At 38.0% G+C, this 15,131-nt stretch overlaps 1 protein-coding gene across 1 annotated transcript; it reads left to right on the plus strand.

Moving 5' to 3' along the window:
* The first annotated feature begins 12,677 nt into the window (after positions 1–12,677).
* On the plus strand, positions 12,678–14,839 carry LOC109188045 (protein ACCELERATED CELL DEATH 6-like). The gene is made up of 3 exons (XM_019338535.1): positions 12,678–13,343; positions 13,426–13,961; positions 14,033–14,839. The coding sequence occupies exons 1-3, from the start codon at positions 12,698–12,700 to the stop codon at positions 14,681–14,683; spliced, it is 1,833 nt and encodes a 610-aa protein (XP_019194080.1). The 5' UTR covers positions 12,678–12,697; the 3' UTR covers positions 14,684–14,839.
* Positions 14,840–15,131: the final 292 nt, after the last annotated feature.

Below are 15,131 nucleotides of genomic sequence, written 5' to 3' on the forward strand. Positions count from 1 at the left end.
CCGTTTGTTGACCGTGATCTTTGAGGATATATATGTAATTTCACGTGCAAAGCTCAAGAGAATTTCGGAGGGAGAAGTGCTTATCCGCTTGCTGCTTGGAGATCACGAACCGATTCAACTTGCCTACTTGGAGTCACGGCTTTCTCGAAGAGTCGCTCCAAGGACTTCGTCAATCTATCTATCAATCAAAAGCTATAATCTCTCCGGCATGGGGTGCAACTCCGGCCTGATCTCGATCGATCTCGCATGTGACCTCCTGACCTCCTGTACGTGCACCCCAACTCTAACGCCCCGGTGGTTAGCACGGAGATGATTACGCCCAACTATTACCAAAGGCGACCGGATTTGGTAGATTGCTTTGGGCGCGGCAGTGGATTCAAATGTAACAGTGCGATCTGGAAATGCAACCAGAACCTTAAAAAATCGACGGTGGACCGTGAAATTACATATATACTTCAAAAATCACAGTCAACAAACGGTCAAATAGACGGAGGACCAAATCGTGTTAAAATTACAAAGTTAAGGACTTAATTGGTTGAATTCAAAGTCAATGACCAATTTATGAATTTAGCTATAGTCGATGGACCATTTTGGGTATTTACTCAATTTTCAATTACAATACTCCGGGGGTTGTTTGGTTCATGGAATGTCAGATTACCTTAGGGAATGTTAGATTGCTAGGAATATTAGATTACTGGGAATGTTAGATTCTTGTGTTTGGTTAAAATTGGGGTATGTAATATAATCATGTTTGGTTTAGGGTTATCTTTTATACACACTATAATATCCTTAAGATAACCAAGGTTATCTTACATTACCTAAGATTTTGAAGGGAATCACATTCCCTTCAAAATCCTATGTGGAGGGAATGTGACATTCCTTGGGAATGTTAGATTCCCTAAGATAATATGAACCAAACACCGGAATGTGAGCTTTGGAATATCACATTCCCTTGGTTATGTTATATAACCTGAACCAAACGCCCCCCAAAAGTTATGTGAGATTTACAAGAGTGTTACATTACATAAACACTCCTTGAGAGTAGTAGTTACCTCGATTCGACTCCGAATCGGCACTTAGCAGTTGTAATTTTTGGGACACCCACATATACACAATAAGGCTTGAACACTAAACCTCTCATATAAGGGACCAAATCGAATATCAGTGGACCACAAATCACTTAATTTTTAATTGTTATATTAAATATTTAAATTGAAAAGATAATAATAATGTTGGGCTTGCACTTAATTTTACCAAAATTAAGTTGTCTATGTATTTTATCCAAATTTTAATAAGAACCAAGACCCACATATCTTTTTGAGAAAATAGAATTATAGCTTCTTTTTTTTCCCTGATTTGAAACTAGAATTGTCCAATTCCAATTCATGATATTATCAAACCAGAACATAAGCCTTTTAGGTTCCAATTCGCATCGAACCATAGTTATCCCAACCTAAAGTTGTCTTGCACTATACTACATGGCAAATAATGCATTCACCTATTTGAAACATCATGGGATGTGCTTACGTAGCTCTAACGTTGCTACCTTTTATTGATCTAACTACTTAACTCAACTATTTGTGTCCCAAAGACACAATCATGCATTGTCAGAGTTTTTTGCATTTTTAGTCCCACGACTATAGTGGCACTGGCAGAATTGATCCACGACTTTTGAACCTTGCAATTTTAGTCCACGACTATTGATTTTTTTGCAAAAATGGTCCTTCCGGCTACTTTTCCGTCAAAATTTCACCGGAAAAAAAAAATTTCCATTTTTAGCCGGGTTAAAATCGACATTTTACTTATCTCAAAAAATTAAAAGAAAAAAATTGATATTTGACTACATACAATATTACTGGGCTACATACTACTGCCCCAGGCGGCGGAGTTCCTGGAGCAGGCAGGGTTGTCAGTAAGTGGCGGAGCGGTCGTGGCGTTCCCCTGGCTCCGGCAGCAGCATTGGAGTGGTACATGTACTCCGCCGCCTGGGGCAATAGTATGTAGCCCAGTAATATTGTATGTAGTCAAATATCAATTTTTTTCTTTTAATTTTTTGAGATAAGTAAAATGTCAATTTTAACCCGGCTAAAAATAGAGAATTTTTTTTTCCGGTGAAATTTTGACGGAAAAGTGGCCGGAAGGACCATTTTTGCAAAAAAATCAATAGTCGTGGACTAAAATTGCAAGGTTCAAAAGTCGTGGATCAATTCTGCCAGTGCCACTATAGTCGTGGGACTAAAAGTGCAAAAAACTCTGCATTGTCACAATCTTGTATTATCCCTTGCATAGTGTATTGTGTTGTGCATGAGTGCATGTGTGGTTGTTCCAGTATACTTGGCCACACCAGTTGCACCTCCCTGAGCCTAACGCACCCCATTATTGATTTAATTATAAACATTGAACATTAACTCGTTCGCGCAATGCGCATGTAAAACTAGTTACTATATAATTGCTTTTTGAAAAGCTATCATAAATTGTAATTTGAGTTATTAGAATTGTTTGAGTACTTTAATTTCACCACTGTTACACTAGTCATTTTAATATTACTATTAGTTATTTTAATATCGCTACCCTTCTAAAAATAGTATAATGCATATTACCCACTTGCGCAACCATTACAGCGTTGGATAAAAGCATTACATAAACTAACAAAACTTTAACTCGTTAAAATTGTTTCAAACTCATGTAAATTAAGAAATACGATTGTTCATTTAATTTAAACTATCATCACTATTTAGATTTTAACAAACTACCAATAACAAATAAATAAACAAAATATCACTTTTTTCCTTCAAATAGTGAATTTGTTGTCTTGATAGATGAAGTTAAGTAGGTTAAGAAAGTAGTTTATGAACAGATATTACAATGTAATAGAGTCAATAACATTCAAAAGATGAAGTTAGGTAATAGTGTCATTGCACCATTCACTATGTTTTAACCCATTAGATGATCAATCAATAATCCATTATTAATAAATACATAAATAAGTATTATAATTAAAAAAAAAAAAGCAGAAAAATATTTGTGGGGCTTTTGGCTAAGTAAATATTTCTTATATCACATGGGGTGTGTGCATATACAAATTTTATTAGCATATTTTTCCTTTAACTTGTACCTTAATTTATCCGTAAAAAAATGAAAGTTCGAAAAACAAGTAATTTAATGAGATTGTCTGTATCATCGTTATGCTATGGACCCGTGTCCTGCATGCATGTAACAGTGCCGTTAGGCACCATTATCTTTTTTTTTTTTTTTTTTTTTATTATATAAAATTCAGACCGCTTTGTTATAGGAGTATATGTTCATAATTTTATTACTATATGTTCATAATTGTAAGTTCATAATGTCAGAGCTCCATGTTCATAATTTCATAACTGTACATTCATACTTCCATAACTATACATTCATAATTCCGTAACTGTACATTCATAATTCAATAACTGTAACTTCATAATTTTCGAAGCTCTATGTTCACAATTTTAGAGCTCTATGTTCATAATTTTATCACTATATGTTCATATTGTAAGTTCATAATGTCAGAGCTCTCTGTTCATAATTTCATAACTGTATATTTATAATTGCATAACTGTACATTCATAATTCCGTAACTGTACATTCATAATTCAATAACTGTAAAATCATAATTTTCAAAGCTCGATATTCACAATTTTAGAGCTCTATATTCATAATTTTATCACTATATGTTCATAATTGTAAGTTCATAATGTTAGAGCTCTGTGTTCATAATTTTATAACTTACATTCATAATTCCATAACTGTACATTCATAATCCCATAACTGTACATTCATAATGGCACAAACGAATAACGCCGTTAACGGCTAGACAAAATCAATTTATTTTTTTTCACTGAAATGACGCGTTTTCCCTAAAAATGACGTCGTTTTGGACTCGTGTGAGCCCACTGCATAATTTGCGTTGTCTGTATGTCCCTGTCAATGAGTGAGTGAACAACAACTCAACAAGGTAAACCTTTAAGCAAATATGGTTGTCAACTGGCTGGCTCTAATTTGTTTGAGCATGGACAAGGTTGCCGGTTGGCCGGTCGAGATTCCACATGGGCCTATTTTATAACATTCGTGGGCTCATTTTTTCTTGCATTAATCATAATGTTATACAAAAAGGATCTTATTCTATTTCTCATTGTTTGAGGTGCATACTGTTTTGATTTATGATAGGGACACAATTGAATTAGTATGCTATTCACAGATATTTTACAAGCGCCAAGCGGATGAATTGAATGTGCTCCCGGCATTGCGAGACAACTTTGATTTGTAGCGGATCAGAACGACAATTTAGCTTGATTTAATCGAATAAAATAATCATAACTTACAACAGATCAACAAGATATAAATCCCAAAAACTGGAATCCAAACCAAAAATCAAAAATCAAAAATCTATTCAGCCAGATAAAAGAACATTTACCCAGAAAAACACATAGCAGAACAATCAATTCTCAACCAAGAAACGAAACCCCTTTCATATTTCCCAGAAACAGAACTAATAAAATGATGAAAACATAAAGGCAAAGACTGTGATGTGATGTGAATGAGCATCTACATACTACTTCCTGAGGTGCTTGACCTTGTTCCACCCTTTCTTGCAAGACTCTCCCACTACCTTCACGCCCTTCTTGAAAAGAGTCGTCAGCTCCTTCGCCCTCTCCTTCACTTGCTTCTCGAAACTCCCCATTTTTCTTCCACACAAAACACAAATTAAAGAAAATAAGCAATGCAAAGGCTATGGAAGAGCAGAGGCGTGAGCGAGGGGGGGTTTTAAGTTGGTAAGGTGTGCGGGATCCGACGCATCATGGACACGTGGCAAGCATCGAGCGGGAGAGACGTGCGGAGCTGTCATGTTGTGGGGGCCGCATGTAGCCGTTGGATTTGGTTGCCGTAAAATCTTGGGGACCATCCTACGGGAATTCAAACAGATTGATGCTTTACAGCTAACTGGAAGGGAAAAGAAAATGGGAAAAAGGTTGGCTTTTAGGCTGTTGGCATTTTGTAGCGGCAAATGGGCATCTGTCCACGTTATGTCCAGCTCATCATCTCTCCTGTTACTGTTAACATTTTGAACGAAGTAAACGGAGAATTGTATTCTTCCGCCCAACGTAACGTTTAGATTCCACTCCATGTATGAACTGGATGGATGGAAACAAATTATTCTGTAGTTATACCTAACCATTTTCCATTTTTGGTTGTGATGCTTTATAGTCATTTTTAGTTTATGTTTCATTGTTGGTAAAAGAAAAAAATATATCTGCCTCCTTTGGATTGGGTAAAGCCGTAAAGGAAATTTTGGTTGGTTAATCTTAATTGATAGGAATATATTACAAGAATGAGAATGTTAAAATATGATAAATATTGTGGCTCAAATCCGTGGGGACCATTTCATCAACCGTCCGTCCGCATCGCCGCATGTCCTCTTCTTGCATGTTCTCCGCAAATTGCTCTCATCTTTGTGTTCACCTCTTTCCTCTCTTCTTTTGAGTGTATAAATAGGCAGTAGTGTTTTCTTTGTAGATGGCTCATTATTACATCAATCAAATTGTTCTTCTTATTTCTTTGTCCTCACGTGCATTAATATATATATATATATTCTCCCATTCTTAGAATTATTTTGTCATTTATATTATTTTCCTATTATTTAACTTCTATAATTCTCAATTTTCTATTCTTCGCTTCCGCATTATTCCGCTATATTCCTAACAAGTGGTATCAGAGCGGTTTAATTGAGAGTTATTTTCAAAGATGTCGACTGTTACCAAGTTCGATATCGAGAAGTTCGACGGGAAAATTAGCTTTTCTATCTGGAAGGTTCAGATGGAAGCCGTTCTAACCCAGAACGGTTTGAAGAAAGCGCTAGCTGGGAAGAAGAAGAAACCGGCTACAATGACAGATGTAGATTGGGAAGATCTGGATGACAAGGCACGTTCAACCATTCTTTTGTGCCTGTCTAAAGAGGTTCTACGTGAGGTGTTAAGTGAGACGACTGCGTCAGATTTATGGTCCAAGTTGGATATGCTTTACATGGCCAAAACTCTGGCGAACACGCTACGCCTGAAGGAGCGTCTGTACACAATCCGTATGACGGAAGGTACTTCTATTAAATCTCACTTGGATGAATTCAATTCAATTTTATTGGACTTGGAAAATATTGATGTTATAATTGAAGATGAGGATCGCGCTGTTTTATTGCTTGTCTCTCTCCCTAGATCATATACGCATTTCAAAGAAATTATGCTGTATGGTAATAGTAGTGATACCCTTACTTTCGACAATGTTAAGTCGAACCTATTGTCCAAAGAAAAGTTTGACTTTGAAATTAAGTCTGAGGACAAAGGTGAAGGCTTGACTGTAAGGGGTCGTTCACTTGAATCTGGGAGTAGCAATAAAAATTCCAGATCCAAGTCCAAAGGACATAAGTCCAACAAATCCTGTAAGTACTGCAAGAAGCATGGTCATGATGTGACTGAATGCTTCAAGTTGAAAAACAAGCAAGAGAGAGAAAAGAAGTCTGCTGAAGCTAGTGTTGTTGAAAGTGATTCAGAAGGCGATGTTATGTTATCTGTTAGCTCCGGTGACAAACGGAGCAAGACTGAGTGGATTTTGGACTCTGGTTGTACGTTCCACATGTGTCCTCACAAAGACTGGTTCGTCTCTCTGGAACCAGTTGATGGTGGAGTTGTCTTGATGGGTAATGATACCCAATGCAAGGTTAGTGGAATTGGAAGTGTTCATATTAAAACTCATGATAATGTTGTCAGGACTCTTACCAATGTTCGGTATATTCCTGATTTGAAACGCAATCTGATATCCTTGGGCACCTTGGAATCTCTGGGGTGCAAGTACATAGCTGAAGGTGGAGTTCTGAAAGTCATAAAAGGCTCTCTTGTCCTCATGAAAGCTTCTCGTTCTGGAAGCTTGTACGTGTTGCATGGCAGTACTGTGACAGGTTCAGTAGCGGTATCCTCATCGATGTCTGATGCGGATCTCACTCAATTATGGCATATGCGTCTGGGGCATATGAGTGAGAAAGGCATGCATCTCCTGAGCAAGAAAGGTCTCCTTGGTGATTCAGGTACGGGTAAATTACAATTTTGTGAGCACTGTGTTTTTGGGAAACAAAAGAGGGTTAGTTTCTCTACTGCTACACACCGTACCAAAGATGTATTGGAATATATACATTCCGATTTATGGGGACCGACTAAATTCCAGTCTATGGGAGGCTGTAGATATTTCATGTCTATTATTGATGACTTTTCCCGTAAGGTTTGGGTCTATTTCTTGAAACACAAAAATCAGGCTTTTCCTATTTTCAAAAAATGGAAAATACTTGTTGAGACTCAGACAGGGAAAAAGGTCAAGAAGCTCAGGACAGACAATGGCTTGGAATTCTGTGAGTCAGATTTCAATGACTTCTGTGCGGCAAATGGAATCGCCAGGCACAAGACCTTGCCTGGTAAACCCCAGCAAAATGGTGTTGCCGAACGTCTAAATAGGACATTATTGGAAAGAGCTCGTTGTATGCTCTCTAATGCTGGGTTATGGAAACGGCGTGATTTTTGGGCCGAGGCCGTTTCTACTGCTTGCTATTTGGTGAATAGATCTCCACATTCATCCCTTGATTTCAAAATTCCAGAGGAAGTTTGGTTAGGTAATCCTGTTGATTACTCTATCTTAAGAGTTTTTGGATGTCCTGCTTATGCTCATTCCAGTACGGGTAAATTAAACCCGAGAGCTGTCAAATGCATTTTCCTTGGTTATGCCTCTGAGTCAAAAGGGTATCGTCTATGGTCTCCTGATTCTCAGAAAATCATTCTGAGTCGAGATATCACTTTTGACGAAAATGCACTACTTTCTTCTGAAAAAGATTCCAGTACAGGTGAGACGCAGAGTACTGGTGATAAGGTGGAGTTTGAGTTCAGGCCTAATGATAGTATTACTACCACTAATGGTAATACTAAAGATGATGCATCTACAAGTACCGCACCTCTCGTCGAGCCACAGCGAGAGTACTCTATTGCCCAAGATCGGCCTAGGAGGACAATTAAAAAACCTGCTAGGTACGCTAGTGACGATGAAACCCACTTGGTTGCTTATGCGCTTTCAGTTGCACAGGAGGTTGATGGTGATCCATCCTGCTATTCTGAGGCTATTTCCTGTGCCAACTCGTCCAAGTGGTTGGTTGCTATGCAAGAAGAGATGGAAAGTCTCCATAAGAATGAGACTTGGGAGCTGGTAGAATTGCCGAAAGGCAAACGCCCATTGAGCTGTAAATGGATTTACAAAAAGAAAGAAGGCATTCCTGGGGTTGAGAAAGCACGGTGGAAGGCACGGTTAGTTGTTCGAGGTTTTGATCAACGTGAAGGTATTGACTTTAACGAGATTTTTTCTCCAGTTGTTCGTCATACTTCTATACGTGTTCTACTTGCTTTTGTTGCTCTTTTTGATTTGGAGTTGGAGCAACTTGATGTAAAGACTGCTTTCCTACATGGAGAGCTTGATGAAGAACTGTACATGTACCAACCTGAGGGATTTGAAGTTCCTGGGAAGGAACATTGTGTCTGCCGTCTACAAAAATCACTTTATGGGCTAAAGCAAGCTCCAAGGCAGTGGTATAAGCGGTTTGATGCATGTATGTTAGGGCAAGGATTCTCAAGAAGTCAGTATGATAGCTGTGTCTATTTTAAAGAATTTTCTAATGGGTCTTTTGTCTATTTGCTGCTTTATGTTGATGATATGCTCATTGCTTCCCCTGATATGTCTCTGGTTGATGACTTGAAGTCTCAACTAAGCAATGAGTTTGAGATGAAAGACCTTGGTGCAGCAAAGAAGATTCTTGGCATGGAGATTCACAGGGATCGTCAAGCGGGTAAACTTTATCTATCCCAGAAAAAGTATGTTGAGAAGGTGCTTGATCGATTCAATATGTCCAATTGTAAACTTGTGTCTACTCCACTTGGTGCACATTTTAAGGTATCATCTGGTTCATGCCCTAAGTCTGATGTTGATGTGGCTTATATGTCAAAAGTTCCTTACTCTAGTGCTGTTGGAAGTCTTATGTATGCTATGGTATGCACTAGACCTGATTTGGCTCATGCTGTAAGTGTTGTGAGTCGTTACATGCATAACCCTGGTAAGGAACATTGGAACGCCGTTAAATGGATTCTACGGTACCTAAAGGGTACTTCGTCTTTGGGCTTGGTTTTTGATCGAAATTCTTCTGCATCTACTGACATTATGGGCTTTGTAGATTCTGATTATGGTGGTGATCTTGACAGACGCCGATCGCTTTCCAGTTATATTTTCACTCTTTGTAATTGTGCTATCAGTTGGAAAGCTACGCTTCAGTCTATTGCTGCGTTATCTACGACTGAGGCGGAATATATTGCAGCCACAGAGGGTGTCAAAGAAGCTACTTGGCTACGAGGTTTGGTTATGGAACTTGGTGTTTCACAAGGTCAGACCGTTGTGTTCTCAGATAGTCAAAGTGCTATCCATCTCACCAAAAATGATACATATCATGCCAAAACCAAACACATTGATGTCAGATACCATTTTATTCGAGATGTTATAACTGCAGGAGATATAACCGTTCAGAAGATTCATACATTGGAGAATCCAGCAGATATGCTCACCAAGCCTCTACCTATTACTAAGTTCAAACAGTGTTTGAGTTTAGTCGGATGTTTCAGTTGTTAATTCTCACCGTGAATTTGATCCAAGGTGGAGATTGTTAAAATATGATAAATATTGTGGCTCAAATCCGTGGGGACCATTTCATCAACCGTCCGTCCGCATCGCCGCATGTCCTCTTCTTGCATGTTCTCCGCAAATTGCTCTCATCTTTGTGTTCACCTCTTTCCTCTCTTCTTTTGAGTGTATAAATAGGCAGTAGTGTTTTCTTTGTAGATGGCTCATTATTACATCAATCAAATTGTTCTTCTTATTTCTTTGTCCTCACGTGCATTAATATATATATATATATGTTCTCCCATTCTTAGAATTATTTTGTCATTTATATTATTTTCCTATTATTTAACTTCTATAATTCTCAATTTTCGATTCTTCGCTTCCGCATTATTCCGCTATATTCCTAACAGAGAATAACAAGGTTAGTTGCAATGGGGCATTCAAAAAAAAAAAGGTTAGTTGCAATGGGGTTCTATACTTAATGAAAGCTTGTGGTATGATCGTATGAGGTTTCTCTTTTAACATTAGATTTTACAATGTTTCAAAAATACAATTTTGGGTTATTCTTTAAGGAGTTATAAAACATTTGAATAAAAGTTATAGACAAATAGTAGTTAAAATAAACTTAAACATTGGTCAAATGGTTAAAGAAGATTAAGGAATCTCAAAGATCATTAAGTAATTTACTAGATGCTTGCATGCAACTTATGATAAACCTTTGGGAGATTGACATTAGACATATTTACAATAATTTATCTGTAATTTGACCACAAGTTATTTAATTATACATGTTAGAGGCTTGTCGCTTGAATATAGGGTTGGATGCCGTCAAGATAGGAGAATCATTTTAGAGAGCAAATGATATTTAGTTTGATACCCTCCTTGACTTAACTAGACATGCAATTAAGGCTCTCAAACTATTAAAAAAACAAAAAGAAAACAAAAAGACCCTTTTTAACTTGAAAAAAATAAAATGCAATGCAACTCATTTTACCTCTTACTATACCATAAGGTAATTGCTAAGTTGGATGCCACTTTATGTGTTTCTGGATGATTTGGATGCCAAGTTGTTATTGATGTAGAAGTAATTAGGCTTGAAATGGAATGTCATTCCCTAAAACAAATCTATTATGTTGTTTGATAATGTCTTTATTATTCTCGGAAACATTTTTCTGTAAATGAGCTATTCCCTTCGAGAATAGTAATTTCAAGGGCCCGTAGTATTAGCCTATCTCATAAATAGCCTAAATATGTAATTTACACTTTACCCACCACCCACCCCCCTCCCCCAATTAAATCTAAAATTTGGTTAGGCTTTCTTTCTACACACACAACACTTCTTTAATACCAGGACACTTGCATCTTTTTTATGTTCAAACTCGTCAACCTTCACAAGGTATTTTTCTACACACACATATATAGGCTTATGATTCTATGAGAACACACCACACCCTGAGAGAAAACTAAGAATTAATATTAGCCTTACATCTGCAAAATTTGGGCCAATAAAATCATATTAGAAAAGAATGTGATGACATTTTTCTAAGACGATGAGAACTGAATGAGGACACACAATCTACTACATGAATGCACACTAACTACTCCCAAGTTCTCCACCCTTGTTGCTATTGTGTTCCTTCAACGAAACAGTAATTTCAAACTTAGGATTTGGATTCTAAGTCCAAAACATAGAGCATCCAATGATGATCAATGTCATGAAATTCACATCAGAGATTCAGACTACACGAACTGCATGCCGGTATTCTGTTGCACAAAAAGCAACTGTAAATTAAACAGACAGTACAACCTCTACAAACTAACAATCTGTTAAGGTTGTTTCATTCCATCCTCTCAGGTACGGTTCCTGATCGCAGCTAGCTAGCTAGGCTATGACTGCCGTCAAAGGTTGCCTGCTACCGCTAAAGAATTGAAAAAGAAAGGAATATGAATAAAGTATGCAATGAAGTCAGGCTGAAGTACGTAGAAGCTGACAGGGCGTATTAACAATTTGCTAAGAATTGACTAGGTTCACAAAATGACAAACCCTTTGCACACTCCATTAATGTATGTATTGTATGAACTATATATATATATATATATATATATATATATATATAGGTCAATAGTCAACAGTCAATAGTGTCCACATTCTATTATATGATATTGCAGGAGTGCAAGACTGGGAAATTACAGTGCACGGGGAGTTAAGGAAACTATAAAAGTGAATATATATTATATGCATCAGCTACGCAATTTCCTTCTTTTTTTTTTTTTAAATTCATGGTGACATGGTGCATTGGTGCATCCAACCACTATGAAAGCAGTGTGGCACGTTACATCAATGTAGTCTCCGACAGGATGTTCTCAGAACACAACATTATTTCCATAAGCCGTCATTATCACTGCCACGCACTTCAGAAGAACAGCAGCCATAGACACCAAATTCTGATCGATACTGGTTAGTTGGTTGGTCCTCCTCCAAGATTTGGCCTTGGATCACAGCGAAAGAGAATTTGTAACAGGCAACCTTGAGACAATGATAATAACAACCTATTTTGTTCGATCCGGACAAGACTTGTTGACATGAGAATTAAGAGGTTACAAGTTTGATTATTGACCTTCTTGGGTTGAGCCGATCAGCTATGGACAATATAAATTGGTTTACCTCTTTGTGATTATTTGTGGGCTAACTTCAGATTTATCCCATGCACACTTCAAATAATGGTTATGAGTTTCCTTAGTCACTCAAAAAAAAAAAAAAAAAAAAAAAAAAAAAAAAAAACTTTTTGCCCTTTGTAGTGAGGAGGGGACATTGACTAAGGTGAAACTTGACAGCCAAAGCAATTCCAAGAAACTACATACAAGTTCCATGGAGTTTGGAAGACGCGTACAGGACCTACCCTGGGCTTTATAAATAAGTATCATCTGTACTTTATTACAGAAAGACAAATAATCAAGAAACCATTCATCGTATCGCAGAATGTCTGATCCCAAATACCCAAGGTTGTCGGAAGAGGAGAGCTATGACATGGAAAACACCATGGATCCTGAGCTTTATACAGCCATAACCAAAGGTGACCTTCTTGAATTCATAAGAGCAATGGAGGAGAGAATAACATACAGTCATCATGGATCAACAGCAGACTGTGTCCATTTAGCCCCACAGAAGAACACAGTTCTGCACTTGGCAACAATCCATGGACACGACGAAATCGTTAAACTTATCTGCAAGGACCTGCCATTCTTTATAGCAGAGAAAAATGTGAAAGGTGATATTCCCCTCCACATTGCAGCAAGAACTGGCAGCTCCCTGCTAGTGGAACTGTTGATTGGTGCAGACTACAGGGAAGGCTGTTTAGGCGAAACGAATAGGGAAGGAAACACTGCACTCCATGAGGCTTTAAGACACAATCATAAAGATGTGGCTCAGATGCTAATCTTTAAACATCCAAACATGTCTTATGGTGTTAACAAGGAAGGGAAGAGTTTGCTTTACTTGGCAGCAGAAGCAGGATTCGAATCCATCGTTAAGCTCCTAATGGAAAACCCTGTGGGACGTTACGCTATTGCAGAAAACAATAAGCACAAGTCACCAATTCATGCTGCAATAATTGGCAGGAATATAGGTAACTTAATTCACCTTTTTCTGTTACTAAAATCATTTGGATGTGATGAAGATTGGTTAATTGTTTCTTAATTATGTCGCAGATGTGCTAAAACTTTTGTGGGAATACGATAAGTCCTCTTTCCAGACGAGGTGCGAAAAAGGATGGAATCCACTCCATTATGCTGCAGATAATGGGTACCTTGATGGGGTGGATTTCTTACTGAACAGATGCCATGAATTTGGTTATCATAGAGACAAGCAGGGGGTTTTCCCTGTTCACATAGCATCTATCAGAGGTCACTGCAACATAGTCTCGATGATGCTTCAGCGCCGCCCTGATTCAATAGAACTACTCACTCTGCAAGGCCAAAACATCCTTCACGTGGCGGCTAAAGGGAGAAGATTGAAAGCATTTGATTATATGCTCAAAATGCCGGAAATGGAGAGGCTGATAAACCAGAGAGATGAAGATGGGAACACAGCCTTGCATGTTGCTACCATTTATGGAAACCCCAAAGTGGTGAGCAGTCTGATGTGGGATGAAAGAGTGAGGGTTGGACTGGAAAATAGTAATGGTCTCACTGCACTTGATATTGCTGAGGATCACATGAGAACAGACATTGAATCTTTTCAGAAGGTATATGATAAAGATTGAATCCAACAGATTAGCTAGTTTATTTTTGTCTAATTTTTGGGCACATAATGCAGAGACTGACATGGATGGCCTTAAGGGTTGGAGGAGCTCCAAGAGCACCAAACAGTAAGGTCTTGAATGGCAATGGAAATGGCAGATTCATGGTTAGACAGCACCCAAGAATGGAAGATTACAGAGACCGGGTGAATGTGATTCTGCTGGTGGCGACGCTGGTGGTGACGGTGACATTCACGGCGGGGTTCACAATCCCCGGCGGCTCCAACAACTCCAGTCCAAACCAAGGCATCGCAACAATGCTGGAAAAAGTGAAGTTCCAAGAATTCATAATCTGCGACTCCATAGCAATGTACAGCGCCATCATCGTGGCTGTGACAATGATATGGGCACAGTTAGGCGACATAAGCTCAATGCAAGTCGCCTTCAGGCTAGCACTGCCATTGCTGTGGATCTCCCTGGCCATGATGTCTGCGGCGTTCATGGCGGGGGTGTACTTAGTTGTAAGCAAGATCGGTTGGCTGGCAAACGTCGTGCTCTTCATGGGCTCAAACTTCATCTTCTTGCTCACCCTGCTGTTTCTGCCTCTCTGCTTCTTAGGCCCATCAAACCACCGCTCCTTTCGTTCCCTCTCTTACTATCCTTTCTGTCTGGTCCTGTTTGCTCTGGGAAGCTACGCTGAAGAAGAAGAAGAAGCCATGTTTGGTTAATTAATTGTACATAGCCAAGCTTGCAAGGACACCAATTTCATATTGGTCGCCTGCCATGAACGTGAAGTTGATTACAACCGCAATTCATCCAAAGATGAATTTAATTTGTAATATAATGTAAAGTTGATGTCCATAATTAATGAATATGTGCATAAAGTCTGTAATATAATCAAATTATGCTTTTAGCATAGCTTATTTAAAAACTTATACTTTATTCTAAGTTACAAATAAACTATTCTTTTTTATAATGTTTTCAAAATAAACTAGTAACTTAAAATAATAGCTTATTTTAAAAAAACTGTATATTCAAAAATATATATATACATTAGTACATGCATACCTATTTGAAAAAAAAAAAAAAATGTTGTCTTCCTACCTAATAATTACTCTACAAATTTTGCCTACCCATTCTTTGTCTATGAATGGACTGATAATATATTATCATTAA

This window comes from Ipomoea nil, unplaced genomic scaffold, assembly GCF_001879475.1.
Source record: "Ipomoea nil cultivar Tokyo-kokei standard unplaced genomic scaffold, Asagao_1.1 scaffold1421, whole genome shotgun sequence".
Taxonomy (NCBI): Eukaryota; Viridiplantae; Streptophyta; class Magnoliopsida; order Solanales; family Convolvulaceae; genus Ipomoea; species Ipomoea nil.